We start from the raw sequence: 17,798 nt of genomic DNA, 5'->3' as shown, positions 1-17,798 counted from the left end.
AGTATGGTGGTAGAGGGGTAGTCTTATATGGCAAATATATATCAAACTCTATATTTTAACTGTAAAAGTTGAGGGTTGTCTTATATGGCAGAAGATAGTTTTACATTTATAATTTCTGTGTTTAATCCTGTACATCATAATATAGTATTTGCCTATTCCTAACGCTTTCCAGTTTTTGTTTCTATTCCCTTTTACCCTTGTTTAAGAAGGTCTGAATCATACCTGAAATCACAGTATTTAATTCTATAATCAAATTTTTTTTCTTTAGTGTTTAATCTAGGAGCATATCGTCGTGAAGTGGTCAGATCCTACAAGTCTTTTGAGTTCTTTCGTCATGACAATGCAAAAGCCATGAGAATTCGCAAGTAAGCTAATATATTGTACCTTTGTCGATTTGTTACTAGCGGTAGATGACCTATTATACTAGGTAAAGGTATACCTACCGTATATACTCGAGTATTAGCTGCTCCGAATATAAGCTGAGGCCCCTAATTTCACTCCAAAAACCTAGGAAAAATTTATTGACTCGACTATAAGCCTAGGGTGGGAAATACATCATCCAGTCATCATCTCCTCCCCCCCCCCCCCCCCTTCATCATCACCGCCTGTCAATCCCTTCGTCATCATCCTGACCCCCCCCCCCCTTTTGTTTTCTACTCTCCTCCCCAGTTTTTGCCTTCTCGGTGGGAAGGAAGGGCGAGCTGGTCCGGGCCGTCCATCTTCGGCCATGTATGCTGCAGGGACAGTCCGGTTGGGAGGGTTAGTCGTTCCGGGCTGTTCATCTTCACCGGGAGGCCCTCTTCTCCGCTCCGGGCCGGCCATGGACACGCAGGGACATCTGTGCTCAGCAGACGTCCGTGATGTCCCTGCGCATGAACGTCCTTGCGCGGTGGCGTCAATGCAGCGTCACTAGTTCAGGGCTTGGCCCGGACAGCCCAGAACGACTACCCCTCCCTACCGAATGGTCCCTGCAGCATAGATGGCCGAAGATGGGTGGCCTGCCCCCCCCCCCCCCCCCCCCCTCTCACAGCTAAGGCTGCTTTCACACTATGAGCATTCATCCGTTATTAAATGTCCGTTTTCCGTTTAATAACGGATGAAATAACTGGTGCTAACGGCTGAATAAATATTCATCCGACCCGTTATAACATCCCTCATGTATTGCCGAACACCTCTGTCTACAGACTCCCACAGCCGGGACTACTACTCGCATCATGGAACAGACTTGGGATTTTTTGATTTTCCGTTATGATCCGCTATAGTCCTTCATGAATAACGGATGTTAGTTGTGACGGAAGAATTAACGCAACATGCACTAATTTTTTTTCCGTCACAAGAAACGGATAAATTAACTGACATTATTTTTAACATTGAAGTCTATGGCCGACGGACGTTAGGAAATACACCCGTAAATGCCCGTTATTATAACGAACGTTATTTTTACTGAGCATGCTCAGAAGAGGTGACGTCAGCAGACTCCTGCAGTGCTGAGGGACTACTACTACTCCCATCATGGAACAGACTTGTTTCCATGATGGGAGTAGTAATTCCCTGGCTGCAGGAGTCTGCAGACAGCTCGGGAGGCTACATTAGTGTTTGTACTACAACCCCCATCATGTATCAGTCTGCTCCATGATGGGGGTTGTAGTACAGGGGCTGAGGGATTGATCGCACCGGGTTTCACTTCTGAAACCTGATGCGATCGGAAGTTATTAAGCAGGGGAGCGGGTGGCAAGCTCCACAACTCTGCGATGTATCAGTGTGTTTTAACTTTCGTCTTTGAATCCCCCGCGGGGAGCCCTGAATGTCCGGTACTGAGGAGCCAATCAGGGAGATTTAAAAATGAACATTGGGAGTAGAAGGAGGTTATATCTATATTAAAAGCGCTGTGGAGGACAAGAAATATATCACTGCAGGGGGGGGGGGGGGTTTAGCGCAGACATATAGCCTATATATCTAGCCCCCCAGCAGCGCATTAGATATGACCCCCGCCGGCGCATTAATGAATATATAAACCCCCCCGCCGGAGCATTATATTTATACACCCCCCCCAGCGCATTAATGAATATATACCCGCCGGCCGCGCATTAAATATATACCCCCCCGCCGGCACATGTATAATGTAGCCTCGCAGCGCTTCTATATACCTATGCCACTGCAGCGCTATATGTGAAAAGCATTCTAGCAGCAGCATCGGCCGCCTGATGCTGCTGATTGAAATACTTTTCATACATAGCGCTGCAGCAGCATATGTGTATATATAAGTGCTGTGGGGGGGGCAGATAATGCTATATGTCTGCCCCCCCAGTGCTTCTATATACATATACCCCTGACGCCATGTGAATGAAAAGTATTTCTATTAGCAGCGCATAGTGTCAGGAGATGGCTGCTGGCTTTATGCGCTGCTAATAGAAATACTTTTCATTCATAGCGCTGCAGGGATATATAGAACCGTTGGGGGGGGGGGGGGCAGACATATATAGCGTTATCTGCCCCCCACAGCGCTTCTATGCATATGCTGCTGCAGCGCTAGAGTATGAAAAGTATTTCTATCAGCAGCATCGGGCGTCCGATGCTGCTGCTAGAATGCTTTTCACATATAGCGCTGCAGTGGCATAGGTATATACATGTGCTGCGAGGGTACATTATACATGCACTGCGGGGGGTATATATTTAATGTGCCGGCGGGGGTATATATATTTATTAACGCGTCCACAGGGGTATATTTTTAAATGCAGTTTCTGTCCTCCCTGAGCTCGCCTTAGTATATATTCATTAATGCACTGGTGGGGGTCATATCAAATGCGCTGCTGGGGGGGCTAGACATATAGGCTATATGTCTGCCCCCCCCCCACAGTGCTTTTAATATAGATATGGCCCCCCTGCTAGTCACAATGTTAATTTTTAAATCTCCCGCTGAGAGCCCTGAATGGTTCCTCAGTACCGACCATTCAGGGCTCCACGGGGGATTAAAAAATGAGTTAAAACACACTGATACATCGCAGGGTTGCGGAGCATGCCGCCTGCTCCCCTGCTTAATAACTTCTAATCGCATGGGGTCTCAGAAATGAATCCCGGGGTGATCGATCCCTCAGCCCCTGTACTACAACCCCCATCATGAAACAGACTCTGTTCCATGATGGGGGGTAGTAGTACAAACACTAATGTAGCCACCCCAGCTGTCTGCAGACTCCCGCAGCCGGGGAACTACAATTTCCATCATGGAAACAAGTCTGTTCCATAATGGGAGTAGTAGTCCCTCAGTACTGCAGGAGTCTGCTGGTGTCACCTCTTCTGAGCATGCTCAGTAATAATAACGTCCGTTTTAATAACTGGCATTAACAGGTGTATTTACTAACATCCGTCGGCCATAGACTTCAATGTTAAAAATAACGTCCGTTAATTTATCTGTTTCTTGTGGTGGAAAAAAAATGAGTGCATGTTGTGTTAATTCTTCCGTCACAACTAACATACGTTATTCGTGAAGGACTATAGAGGATCATAACGGATAGTCAAAGAATCCCATAGACTTGAATGGGATTTTGTAACTGACGTTTAACATCCGTTATTAAAGGGGTATTCCGGTGAAAACCTTTTTCTTTTAAATCAACTGGTGCCAGAAAGTTAAACATATTTTGTAAATTACTTCTATTAAAAAATCTTAATCCTTCCAGTACTTATTAGCTGCTGAATGCTACAGAGGAAATTCCTTTCTTTTTGGAACACTGATGACATCACGAGCACAGTGCGCTCTGCTGACATCTCTGTCCATTTTAGCAACCATGCATAGCAGATGAGTGCTAAGGGCAGCATGGTGGCTCAGTGGTTAGCACTGCTGCCTTGCAGTGCTGGGGCCTTGGGTTCAAATCCCACTAAGGACAACAATAAATAGAGTTATTATTATTATTATTATTATTATTATTATTATTATTATTATTATTATTATTATTATTATTATTATTGTGATGTCAGCAAAGAGCACTGTGCTCGTGATGTCATCAGAGAGCATTCCAAAAAGAAAAGAATTTCCTCTGTAGTATTCAGCAGCTAATAAGTACAAGAAGGATTAAGATTTTTTAATAGAAGTAATTTACAAATCTGTTTGACTTTCTGGCACCAGTTGATTTAACCCCTTAAGGACCAAGGACTTACTGGTACGTCCTTGGTTCTGCTCCCGTGATATAACGCGGGGTTACACGGTAACCCCGCATCATATCACGGCGGGCCCGGCGTCATAGTGAAGCCGGGACCCGCCGCTAATAGCGTGCAGCGCCGATTGCGGCGCCGCACGCTATTAACCCTTTAGCCACGCGCTCAGAGCTGAGCCGCGCAGCTAAAAACGAAAGTGAAACCATGCCGGTTAACTCAGTGGGCTGTTCCGGCTAGCCGCGGCAAAATCGCGGCGTCCCGAACAGCTTACAGGACAGCGGGAGGGCCCCTACCTGCCTCCTTGCTGTCCGATCGCCGAATGACTGCTCAGTGCCTGAGATCCAGGCATGAGCAGTCATGCGGCAGAATCATCGATCACTGGTTTCCTATGAGAAACCAGTGATCAATGATAAAGATCAGTGTGTGCAGTGTTATAGGTCCCTATGGGAGCTAGAACACTGCAAAAAAAAAGTGAAAAAAAAGTGAATAAAGATCATTTAACTCCTCCTCTATTAAAAGTTTTTTTTTTTTTTATGCGAAAAGTTCATAAAAAATTCAAACAGTGTAAATAAAAATAAACACTGTCCGAATTATAAAAATATATAATTAATTAAACCGCTCGGTCAATGGTGTGCGCGCCCAAAAAATTCCAAAGTCCAAAATAGTGCATTAATAGTGCAATAAGTCCTATCAATGCAAAAATTGTACCGTTAAAAACTTCAGATCACGGCGCAAAAAATGAGCCCTCATACCGCCCCATACACGGAAAAATAAAAAAGTTATAGGGGTCAGAAGATGACAATTTTAAACGTATAAATTTTCCTGCATGTAGTCATGATTTTTTCCAGAAATACTACAAAATCAAACCTATATAAGTAGGGTATCATTTTAATCGTATGGACCTACAGAATAAAGATAGCACATTTTTCGGTAAAAATGACACTACGTAGAAACGGAAGCCCCCAAAAGTGACAAAACTGCATTTTTTTTTTTTTTCAATTTTGTCGCACAATGATTTTTTTTTTTCGTTTTGCCGTAGATTTTTGGGCAAAATGACTGACGTCATTACAAAGTAGAATTGGTGGCGCAAAAAATAAGCAATCATATGGATTTTTAGGTGCAAAATTGAAAGAGTTATGATTTTTTTAAAGGAAAGGAGCAAAAAACGAAAATGCAAAAACAGAAAAACCCTTGGTCCTTAAGGGGTTAAAAGAAAAAAGGTTTTCACCGGAGTACCCCTTTAAGACTTTTCTAACGGACGTTTATAACGGATCTTTCAACGGATGAATTTTATAGTGTGAAAGCAGCCCAAGTGTTTTTGTTCGAGTATAAGACGAGGGGGGCGTTTTCAGCATGAAAAATCGTGCTGAAAAACTCTGCTTATACTCGCGTGTATACGGTATATTATTATAACATATCACTGTACTATTAGGGACTTTAGTTTTACATATAACAGCAGTCTGTACAGTAACTTTCCAACTCTTTAGTTGTGACATCATATGTTGGATAGCTACTTAGAGCGACATTGGAAAGTATTTTGCAGGAACAAGCAACTTCATATCCTTGGGTAGTGCACTCTGATCACTGATCTCTACCCGCTTCTCTTGTAGGCAGTGTGCCCTGATCGCTTTGGAAGATGTGAAGCTTTATCTGTCAGAGGAAGGAGGCCAGATTGCTGTAAGATTAGGAAATATACCAGTCAAAAATGATGGACTTTATATGAAACGTATTTATTTGTATACAGTACATTATACATGGACAACGTTTGATGTTTATAAAAGTGATATATACAATAAAATTGAAGTTTGCAATCCTTTATCAAACAAAAAATGCAGAAATGCCATCATTTTCTGTGAATTCTAGGTTATATTGTCAAAAACCAGCTCCAGCAGGCATTTTTTAATAATTGTATACTAGTGTTTATCAGCTGGAAGAAATTCTTATCTGTGGGAAGTTTGAAGGCTTTTCTAGCATGCTCAGTCTAGATCCATGTTGGGGTACATCCTAATAGGGTATAAAAGCAAACATGTGACTTTCCTGGACTAGACAGTGTTTTCTAAATATAAAAAATTGCCTTTGTGTAAAGGAAACAAAGCTGAGCTGCTCAAGTGCCACAACTTTGCACACCTCCTTACTTGCCTTCGCTTCAGACCCTCCTTGTGTGATATGAAGAGCCCTGTATGATAGCAAAGTATGGGCTGGGAGGTGAGGGCAAATAAGGAGGTGTACAAGGCTGTGGCACTTGAGCAGCTCAGCCTTATGGCAACATGTTACATATGGTAAAATCTTCTTCCTCCCCATCCTCGGGGGACATTTTTTTTTCCCCCGCAGGGATGGTAAGGATATGATGTTAGAAAGTGTCCCCTGCCCTGTAAGTAATTACCTGGACAGGGAGCTATACTCATCTAGTCCCATCTTCTCCGGCTGTATAAACACCCCCTCATTGTGATTGACAGCTCGGCCATGGCTCGCTACATGGCTCTGCTCCGTCTGCTTAGGGAGCAGAGTGGTGATGAGGGCTGTCGATCACGGTGAGGATATAAGATAACCGTGCAGAAAACGGGACTAGGTGAGCATAGCTCCCCACCCAGGGGACTATTTACTGGGTCGGCGGGGGTCACTTTCTAACATCATATTCTCACCATTCCTGCAGGCAGGAATACCCGGGGATGGTGAGGAAGAAGATTTTACCATATATAACACATTGCCTTGTGTAATGTATGGTAAAATCTGATGACCTGTTCCCTTCAACTAAAACTCCACAGCACATCTACAGTATCCCTACTGTGTTGGTCGAGGATCGCTTATTTGCTTAATTTAAGTGCACGTCAAGCACTACTCCTTTCCCTATATTTGTTAATACTGTGCTGTGGTCTAACTGAAAAGCAGTAGAGTTCTAGTATCCAGTCTATGGGGTACGTTCACACAAGCTCATCCAAAGTGTATTTGATGCCGCGGATGCCCTGCTGACACACACAGTTAAAGGGGTACCCCGGTGGAAACTTTATTTATTTATTTATTTTTTTAAATGAACTGATGCCAGAAAGTTACTGATTTTTTAATAACTTCTTCTATTAAAAATCTTTACCCTTCCAGCCAGTAGTTTTTAGCAGCTGTATGCTACAGAGGAAATTATTTTTGTGTTGTCCAGTGCTCTCTGCTGACACCTGATGCTGTATCAGGAACTGTCCAGAGCAGCATAGGTTTGCAATGAGGATTTTCTTCTGCTCTGGACAGTTCCTGACACGGGCATCAGGTGTCAGCAGAGGGCACTGTGCATAAGACGAAAAAGAAATTCAAAAAGAAAAGTTTCCTCTGTAGCATACAGCTCCAAAAAAGATTTTTTTTATAGAAGTAATTTACAAATCTGATTAACATTCTGGCACTAGTTTATTAAAAAAAAAAAAAAATGTTTTCCACCAGAGTACCCCTCTAGGCAAAACGAGCTCTCTGCTGCTGCTGCTTCTGCCGTAGCTCTGTGTGTCCGCTTGTGATTGCCGATTTCCCGCGGGCAGTCACGAGTGGACACACAGAGCTAGGGCAGCATCAGGCAGTTCACTCTGCCGTAACTCTGTGTTCCGGCAACACATCCACTGCGCCAAATACAAATCGGTTGTCCAATGTGGGTAACCAACCCATTTTAAAGAGAGAATAAAAACTAGGAATTGAGATCAGATTAAGACTAGGTTTCCACACAGGTTTTTTCTTGCCTTTTTTGGATATCTGCCACTACAGTTTTTGAGTCAGTCAGAAGTGGATCCAGTAGGAAGAAGTAGAAGTCCTGCTTTATATATTTCCCATTCCTTCTTTAATACACTTCTGGCTTTGGCTCAAAAACTGTGTTTGGCAGTTTTACAAAAAAATAAAAACTAGATATATATAAAATAGCATTTCCTTTTTTTTTTCTTTACACAGGTGTTTGATGCCACAAATACTACCCGAGAAAGAAGAGATCTTATTTTAGACTTTGCCAAGGAAAATTCTTACAAGGTAATTTACATATATGGAAGCTGAATATTTATTTGATTTTAGATTATAATTTCATTTACACTTTGTGTTTTGCATCAGTATTTGCAATTCAAAACTAGAAGCACTACCAGAACATAGAAAAGATACAAACACCCCTGATTTTTTACAAATATTGATGCAAAATATTAAAGTGTAAATGAAGCTTTACAGACAGTGTGCTCTTGTCTAATTCTTGTGGGTTTTTTTTTTTTCATTTGTTTTAGCATTGTTTACTTTGAGGGGGTAGAAATTTTTGTCCTGGTTGCATAATGATGATCACAAGACAGCCTTGATAACGGAACTGCAACAAATCATGCTGCTTTGTATCCATCATGTGACATGGACTTTAGTTTTAGGGTAGCTGCCTGAATACCCCTTTGAATCTTTAATAGTCTAAGGATCATTTTTACATGATTTAATAAAGGGGTACTCCGATGAAAACCTTTTTTCTTTTTAAATCAACTGGTGGCAGAAATGTAAACATATTTGTAAATTACTCCTATTAAAAAAATCTTAATCCTTCCTGTACTTATTAGCTGCTGAATACTACAGAGGAAATTTTTTTTCTTTTTGGAATGCTCTCTGATGACGACATGAGCAGCATTCTCTGCTGACGTTATTATAATAACGCTTTATTTATTGTTGTCCTTAGTGGGATTTGAACCCAAGTCCCCAGCACTGCAAGGCAGCAGTGCTAACCACTGAACCACCATGCTGCCCTTAGCATACATCTGCTATGCATGGTTGCTAAAATGGACAGAGAGGTCAGCAGAGAGCACTGTGCTCGTGATGTCATCAGTGTTCCAAAAAGAAAGGAATTTCCTCTGTAGCATTCAGCAGCTAATAAGTACTGGAAGGATTAAGATTGTTTAATAGAAGTAATTTACAAATATGTTTAACTTTCTGCCACCAGTTGATTTAAAAGAAAAAAGGTTTTCACCGGAGTACCCCTTTAACCTCTTAATGACCAAGGGCAAGTATACTCGTCCTGGGGTTATTAAGGATGTATGGAGCAAGCTTAGGACTGGCTAAGTGGCAGTGTGTCCCCCTTACTTGCTATGATTGGAGAATGGAGACTGGTCAGTGGTGTATCTGTAATGGCAAACTGGCACACACTTATGCCTGCAGAAAATCAAACAAAATATTTTCATGTGTTCAATTGCTTCCCAAAAAGCATGTATTTGGTGTTTTTTGTCTTTTGTTTTCTCTTGTGGCTTGGTGTTAAAGAAAATTTACAATATTCATAATGTATATTGGAATGAAAATCTGTCACATATGATCTGGTCTTATGGAAAGGATTCACTTAATTTACTAAAGTCTGAATCATACATTATGAGAGCCTCATTTTAATATTTCTTTGTGCAATTTTTTTCCTGTTTTTGTTACTATTAAAGTTGTTACTACTGAGTTATCCTACATAAAGGGTTACAATCATTTAAAACAACTTTTGACATGTCAAAATTGTGATTGCACCAGGTCCTACTCCTAAGGCCTACTGCGATCCTGAGTTATAAGGTGGGGAAGTGTGTGTTGGTGCGTGCCTCTTTCCTCCAAAATTTTCTCTCCATATACCTATCTTGCAGCTGACTGGGGAGTAGAGTGCACTGCTGCCCACTTTCCTGGCTTAAAACTCCTGATCACTTCAGGTTTCAGTACTGAGACCCAGTACAATCGCCACTTTTGACATGTCTGGGCAATGTGTCAGGTTTTTTTTTTTAAATGACCGTAACCCTTTAATTATAATACTGTTCTGTGAACTAATATTTTCTGACTTTCCCTTTCTTTCATTTCTGCTAACAAGGTGTTTTTTGTGGAGTCTGTATGTGATGATCCAGAAGTGATTTCCTCTAATATCATGGTAGGTGTATAATATAGACTGTTAGTATGTTAAAACACTCTGCATTACACTGGCATAAACCTATCCTTGAAGGTCACCTTCTTGGAAGAGCTGAGAAATTCTAAGTAGCGGAGACCAGCACTCTCAAGTTTCTAATGAAATGCTGAAGGAAATGGAAAGTTCTCTAAGTAACCTTGCCTTTATGGATGACTTCTGAGTTTGTGTGAAGTACCATGGCTATTAAAGGACCTGTCACCAGCAGCCGAGGCTGTAATTCCTGTAATAATAATAAGAGTGGTGTTGTAGAAATTAGGAATTTAGTAAAAAGATTACTATTAATAGGGAGCATATGGAGAGGTAATTTTATTGTAACTCTGCACTGTATATGTGAGCTCTGCATTCAAATGCTTCTAGAACTCTATGTACAGATCTGTAGTTGTCACGTAAAATACACACGTTAATCAGTACTTATATTTCTGTGAATATTTGTGTGCATATATGTACAGTCTCAAAACTATTTGCTGCGTATGACACGGTCAGTAAGCGTGGCTTATCTTAGGCTCTGTTCACACTTCTGCATAGACTCAGTATGGCAGTTGTGTCCCAATTGACTGTAAGGCTATGTGTACATTTACCTCTCTCCATGTCAGGAACTGTCCAGAGCAGGAAAGGTTTGCTATGGGGATTTGCTCCTGCTCTAGACAATTCCTGACATGGGCAGGCTGAAAAGAAGTATACATCTTCTCTGGACCATACAGCAGCTAAGTACTGGAAGGATTAAAGGGTAGCTCCCACCATCCTCATTTTTTTTTTTTTTTTTTTTTTTTTTCCTGTCCCTGCCTATTGCCCATCTATCCCTAACCCCCTCCCTGCCTTTATTTTATTTTTTTATTATCTTAAAAAGGGCATTTTGTCTGCCTGGTAGTGTGCTCACTACCAGGCAGACTTCCCCAGCAGGCACCACGTCACTGATGCCTGCTGGGGGCCGACTTCCGCCCTTAGTTCTCCTGACAGGGTGCCTCCAGCTGTTTCACCACTACAACTCCCAGCATGTCCTGACATATATTTGCTGTCAGGGCATGCTGGGAGTTGTAGTGGGGAAACAACTGGAGGCACCCTGTGTTGGAAGACACCCAGCCCCCGACCAATATCGCCTCCCCTCCCCTTCCCCTCACCTGTGCCGGACCATGAGCGGGGGTCCGTAGCAAGCAACAAGTGTATGCCCGGCTTCCTGTCATGCCCGTACACTCTGGAAACTGTCTCTATGTTTCTGGAGGACTGAAAGTCCTCCAGAACCATAGAGAGAGTTACCAGAGTGTAGGAGCATGACAGGAAGCCGGGCATACACTTGTTGCTCCATATAACGCGCTCCCCCGGCAATGACAGGACACAGCTGCAAGGAGCAGTGAGGAGGCGGCGTATCCCCACTGGAGCCGTGGCTGTAAGCAGAGGTAAGAGCCATGTGCCTCCCTGCTGCAGGGAGAATATGCAGCAGGGAGGCGGCCAGTGTGAGAGTCCAGGGAGCCAATGCGCAGCCCTGGATTTCACTGTGCTCGCTCTCGCCTGTTTGATTGACAGGTGGGAGCAAGCACTGCAGTGACTGGAATTTCGACTCCTTTGCCAGGCTCAAATGAGACGAAATTCTGTAGTGACGTCACTGCCGAATGCATTCGGCCACTAGGAGGGCGACCCCTAGTGGCCGAATTTTTAAAAGTGATTTTAAACTAATTTAAAATCACTTTTTTTTAAATTAAACTGTATTAGAGATATGTTGTAGTACTTAAGTACTACAACATATCAATTTTTTTATTTCATGACAGTGCCCATTTAAGCGTTTTTTTTTTTAATGGAAGTAATTTACAAATCTGTAACTTTGTGTGTTTAAAGTTTTCCACTGGAGTACCCCTTTAACCCGTTCCCGCAAATGAATGTATATTTATGTTCACTGAGGGTTCCCGCATCATACCCAGTGGGTCCCGGTTGCTATTAGCAACCAGGCCTCGCGGCTAATACCGGACATCGCCGATCGGACTGAGGTTCAGTATTAACCCTTTAGGCGTTGCAATCAGTTGATCGTGGCGTCTAAAACGGAAGATTGCCGTTGCCAGTTAGATCAATGGGCTGTCCAAAATAGCGTATTTTTGGTCACTTTTTATACCCTAAAAACTTCAGATCACGTGCAAAAAATGAGCCCTCATACCATATACGGAAAAATAAAAAAGTTATAGGGGTCAGAAGATGACAATTTTCAACTTAATAATTTTGGTGCATGTAGTTATAATTTTTTTTTTTTTTTTTTTTTTTTTTTTTTTTTAGTAATAAAATAAAACCTATATAAATTGGGTATCCTTGTAACTGTATGGAGCCAACAGAATAAATATAAGGTGTCATTTGTACTGAAAAGTGCACTGCGTAGAATCAGAAGCCCCCCAAAATTTACAAAATGGCGGGGGGGGGGGGGGGTTTAATTCAATTTTGCCCCACAAATTCTTTCTGGTTTCACTGTAATTTTTGTCGTGAAATTATTAATGGTATTACAAAGTAAAATTTACGCAAAAAACAAGCCCTCATGTGAGTCTGTTGGTGGAAAATTTAAAGTGCTATGATTTTTATAAGGGGAGGAGGAAAAAAACGAAAGTGCAAAAAATTAAAAATGGCCCGAGAGGGAAGGGGTTAACTTCTTGTTTTAGTACAACCTGTCTGATGTGTAACATAATTATAGAAACAAAATCCAGAAAAAATATAATTGGTTCCCTTTAAGGTTTGTCTTAGAACAAGTCATTTTTTTTTCTTACATTGAAAATGTGTTCTAGAACTAGGAAAACAAAATGTGTCAATATATAAATCCTAACAAATACGGGCTTGATTGCAGGAGGTGAAAGTGTCTAGCCCTGACTACCCTGAAAGAAACCGAGAGAATGTCATGGATGACTTCTTGAAGAGAATTGAATGCTATAAGGTTACCTATGAGCCTCTGGACCCAGATTCTTATGACAAGTAAGGGAATAATATACTTTTGCCCACTGCTTAAATTATGTTTACAGTAAGGGTCTTAAATAAAGGACCTCAAAAATGAGTACGCAATATGCTCGGCATGGATATTGCATTCAATCAAACGAAACAACTCTAAAGTTGCCTAGAAACAGGTACAAGGGTAGGAGAAAGATAAATATTAGTACAAAGGCAGAAAGGCTGAATCAGTACTCTTTCCAGGTTTTGGCTAACTAAGACAACAAAAATAGGTTAAAAAAAAAGTGTACCTGCTAGAGATTAGCGAAGTTACAGTGATTCGATTCATCACAAACTTCTCGGCTCAGCAGTTGCTGAGTTTAGCCTGCATAAATGTGTTCAGCTTTCAGGTGCTCCGGTGGGGTGTAGACTCTCTCCTAGGACTGTATCCACCTTTTCCAGCCCACCGGAGCACCTGAAAGCTGAACTAATTTATGCAGGCTAAAGTCAGCAACTGCCTGCCGAGAAGTTTATGACTAATCGAATTACTGTAACTTCGCTCATCTCATACCTACCATTTATTTAAAAAAAAAATATATATAAATAATTTTTTTTATATAATGTAAATAATACTTTATGGGTAATATTTATAAAAACCTATCTAGAGAAAAAGTTGGTGAGTTGCCCATAGCAACCAGTTAGATCACTTCTTTGATTTTTTTTTTTTTTTTTTTTAGAGGCCTCTGAAAAAATTAAAGAAGCGATCTGATTGGTACAATAGGGCTCTGTGCAGGCTTCTGGCCTGTCAGTCATCCTGCTGTGTGAGCCGGCGGCATGTGACAGAGCCTCAGTGTATAGTGCCCTGCTTGTCAGCTCACACTTCCTGTATTTTGTCCCAACTGCGACACACATGCGATAGCTGCAGGGACAAAACAGCATTTTTTTCACTCAAAAAATATACACATTTTCTCTATCTGCTCCATTGGGGGACACAGACCTTGGGTATATGCTGCTGTCACTAGGAGGCTTGACACTATGGCAACAAGAAAAGTCTGCCCCTCCCAGCAGGGTATACCTGCCTACAGGCACCTGAGCTAATCAGTTTTAGCTTCGTGTCTGTAGGAGGCAGACCAGGTCAAACATTTTTTAATTTACAGATTAGGGACGTTTAGATTTTTATTTCCTATGTAGATCTAGTAGTTTCACCCTCATCCAAGGCTTCCTCCACCCGTTCTCACTCTCCTGGAGAACTCGAAGATGAGGTTTCTGGTTCTGCCTCTGACTCAGAGGAGTGAACAGATACGGCCGGCCTGGCGGACACTTTGGTTGCGGCCATCTTTCATCTAGAGGACCCAGGAACTTCGGACGTGGCTCCAGAAGTTTCCTTTCACCATTCCTGGCCTGCACCTAATGTTTTCAGCTCTTATGCTGAATTTGATACCTTGCTGGAGGCTTCCTGGTAGCACCCCCTGACAAGAAGTTTCAAGAAACCAAGAAGGTTACAGCGCAATTTCCCTTCGCCAAGGACCTTATTGCTCGGTGGACCACTCCTCCTACAGTGCATCCTCCGGTCTCCTGCCTGTCAAAAGCAACTACTCTGCCATCGGCGGGCGCAGCTTCCTTCAAAGACCCGGCGGACAAGAAGGTGGATACTCTGGCGAAATTTGCCTTTGAAGCAGCGGTGTCTCCCTTGCTTCCTGCTTTTGCTTCTGCTTGGGTGTCAACAGCTCTTTCAGGCTGGGCTTCCCAACTCCGCCAGGGTATTCTTTCTGGATTCCCCGCAGAGGAATTGTCTGATTTAGCTCTCAAACTATCCAGGGCCGGAGACTATCTCTGTATTGCTTCAATGCAATCAGTCCGTTGTGTGGCTTTTGCCACAGAAAACTTGGTGGCCCTTCGTCATTCTATGTGGCTTAAGGCCTGGAATGCGGATGCTGCTTCTAAAAAAAAAATCTGACGGAGCTTCCTTTTACTGGTTCTCGTCTGTTTGGTAAGCGCCTAGATGAGATTATCTCAGAGGCGACTGGTGGTAAAAGTTCCTTGTTACCCCCAAAATAAAGCTTGCAGCACTACCTCTCGTCGAAAGTCGACCTCTTTTCGGTCCTTTCAATGTGTTTGGTTCCAGTGGAACGTCCAGACCGGCGCCCTCATGGGACAAGAAGGCTCCCTCCTTCCAAACTCGTTCCTCCTGGAAATCTAATAATCGTTCCGGTTGTTTCTCGGCCAAACCGGGCAACTGCAAGCCAACCTCCACCTGAAGGGACGCCCCCACCCTTGTTTTTTTTTCTCGGGTGGGAGGTAGTCTACTTCTCGTCCAACGGATCCCGGAACGAATTTGCCTCCCTTCCACGGGAACGCTTTTCTCTTTCCCTGGACCCCCTCTCTAGCGAGGGCCTTTCGGGGCGCACTCCAGTCCCTCCTCATTCAGGGAGTTATTGTCCCGGTTCCTCCAGAAGAGCGTGTTTTTTTTTTTTGTTTTTTTTTTCATTCCAACCTCTTCGTGGTCCCCAGGAAAGAGGGTTCCGTGCACCTGATCCTAGATCTGAAGCACCTCAACCAATATCTTCTCCTCCACTATTTCCGCATGGAGTCTCTCTTAGGTCGTGGCGTCCATGGATCAAGGAGAGTTTCTTTCCTCAGTGGACATTCAGGACGCCTACCTCCACTTTCCAATTTTTACAGGACATCAGCAGTATCTCCGCTTTGCAGTTCCGGAAGGCCATTTTCAGTTTGTTGCCCTTCCATTCGGTCTGGCCACTGCTCCAAGGGTCTTCACCAAGGTCCTGGTGCCGGTGATCTCCCTCTTGCGGTCGAGAGGTGTCTCAGTTATCCCGTACCTGGACGACCTCCTGATCAAGGCCCCAACCAGAACCCAGAATCTGGAGAGCCTCCTTCTCACCCTTCAATCCTTGTCTCGTTTCGGTTGGATGGTCAATCAGGACAAGTCCAACCTAACTCTCACTCGGACTCTAATTTTTCTGGGACTCCAGTTTGACAACGCGTCCGCCCGGATTAGTCTTCCACCAGTCAAACGGCTGGTCCTCTTGTCAGGAGTTCGGATGCTTCAGAACCCTGCTCCAGTGTACATTCGCTTTTGCATGAACGTTCTGGGTCGGATGGTGGTGGCCGTGGTAGCCGTTCCATTCGCCCAGTTCCATTACCGTCCTCTTCAACTTGCTCTTCTATCCCTGTGGGATAGATCTACACTGACACTCGATCGCAGGATCATTCTGTCTGATAGGTCTTGCCAGTCCCTTCTGTGGTGGCTTCATTCCCCTCTGATTTTACAGGGGCACTCTTTTCTGCCCCTCTTTTGGCAAGTCGTCACGACTGATGCCAGTCTTTCGGGTTGGGGAGGTGTCTTCAGGGACCGGACAGTCCAAGGCCTTTGGTCCCCCCTGAGAAGCCCTCCTCCCCATCAACATATTAGAACTGAGGGCAATCTATCTTTGTTTCTGCCATTGGGAGATCCTTCTTCGGGACCATCCTGTTCATGTCCAGTCGGACAACTCCACTGCTGCGGCGTATATCAATCACCAGGGCGGCTCTCGCAGCTCGACGGCAATGATCGAGGTGTCCAAGATTCTTCTCTGGGCGGAACTAAGAGTGCCGACCATCTCTGCAATACACATTCTGGGAGTTAACAATTGGGAAGCGGACTTTCTCAGCCGATCCCCCCCCCCCCCCCCCGCCGACCCAGACGAGTGGTCTCTTCTTCCGGAGGGATTTGCAGAGATCTGCAACCTCTGGGGCACTCCAGATGTGGACCTATTCGCGTCACCCCACAACCAGAAGGTCCCTCACTTCGTGGCAAAGTCCTGGGATCCCTTGGCTCTGGCAGTGGGTGCCCTGGTGATCCCTTGGTCGGACTTTGCCCTACCTTATCTTTTTCCCTCCTCTTCCCCTCCTTTCCAGTGTCCTGAGAAAACTCAAAGCAGAGGGCGTTCCCTCCATTCTTGTGGCTCCAAACTGACCCAGGAGGGTGTGGTACGCCGACGTGGTCCGACTACTGGATGATGTTCTGCTGCGCCTTCCTCTTCGTCCGGACCTTCTCTCTCAAGCTCCCCTTTGCCACCCCAATTTACGGTCGCTGCATTTGAAGGCGTGGTGGTTGAGACCACGGTTTTGAGGGCTCGGGATTTCTCTCCCCAGGGGTTTCGCACTGTGCTCAGGGCGCTCAAGCCCTCTTCTCCGAAGATTTACCACTGTACTTAGCGATCTTATTTTTGTTGGTGTGAATCTCACTCATTTTCTCCTGTTACATTCTCTCTCCCTCGACTCCTTTCGTTTTTGCAGTCAGGGCTGGAACAACAGTTACCTCTCAGTTCCCTTAAGGATCAGGTTTCGGCCTTTGCCATTCTTTTACAGTGTCTTCTAGCATCCAATACCCATATTCTGACTTTTCTTCAGGGAGTGGCCCACGCGTCTCCCCCTTACAGGTCCCCTACACCAACTTGGGACTAGAACTTAGTTCTTGGTGCCCTGCAGGGTACTCCCTTCGAACCCCTCAGGGACATTCCTCTTCGCCTCCTTTCCTGGAAGGTGGCATTCTTTATCGCTATTAGCAGAGTTTCAGTGCTGGCAGCTCTCTCCTGCCGTTATCCCTTCCTGATCATACACCAGGACAAAGTTGTCTTTTGTCCGGTTCCATCCTTCTTACCAAAGGTTGTTTCTGCTTTTCATCTTAAAGAGGACATCGTCCGTCCTTTTGTCCGGCTCCATCTCATCCCAAGGAACATTTTCTCCACAAACTGGATGTGGGGAGGGCTGTTCGGACCTATCTCTCAGTCACTTCTTCTTTTCGGCAGAGTGACTTTTCGGCAGAGTGATTTTGCTATTTCAGAAGCCTACCGCT

General features: G+C 43.9%; 1 protein-coding gene across 3 annotated transcripts in view; it reads left to right on the top strand.

Annotated features, from left to right (window-relative positions):
* Positions 1 to 17,798, top strand: part of PFKFB2 (6-phosphofructo-2-kinase/fructose-2,6-biphosphatase 2) — a 65,403-nt gene that overhangs the window by 23,489 nt on the left and 24,116 nt on the right. For all 3 annotated transcript variants that reach the window (XM_056557983.1, XM_056557981.1, XM_056557982.1), the window contains exons 4-8: positions 269 to 365; positions 5,760 to 5,826; positions 8,065 to 8,139; positions 9,959 to 10,015; positions 12,867 to 12,991. In XM_056557983.1, coding sequence (XP_056413958.1) covers positions 269 to 365; positions 5,760 to 5,826; positions 8,065 to 8,139; positions 9,959 to 10,015; positions 12,867 to 12,991 — 421 coding nt within the window. The remainder of the gene's footprint in view (positions 1 to 268; positions 366 to 5,759; positions 5,827 to 8,064; positions 8,140 to 9,958; positions 10,016 to 12,866; positions 12,992 to 17,798) is intronic.

The sequence above is a fragment of the Hyla sarda genome, chromosome 2, assembly GCF_029499605.1.
Source record: "Hyla sarda isolate aHylSar1 chromosome 2, aHylSar1.hap1, whole genome shotgun sequence".
Lineage (NCBI taxonomy): Eukaryota > Metazoa > Chordata > Amphibia > Anura > Hylidae > Hyla > Hyla sarda.
Note: the sequence above shows the minus strand (reverse complement) of the source record. Positions and strands in the feature narration are given on the sequence as shown.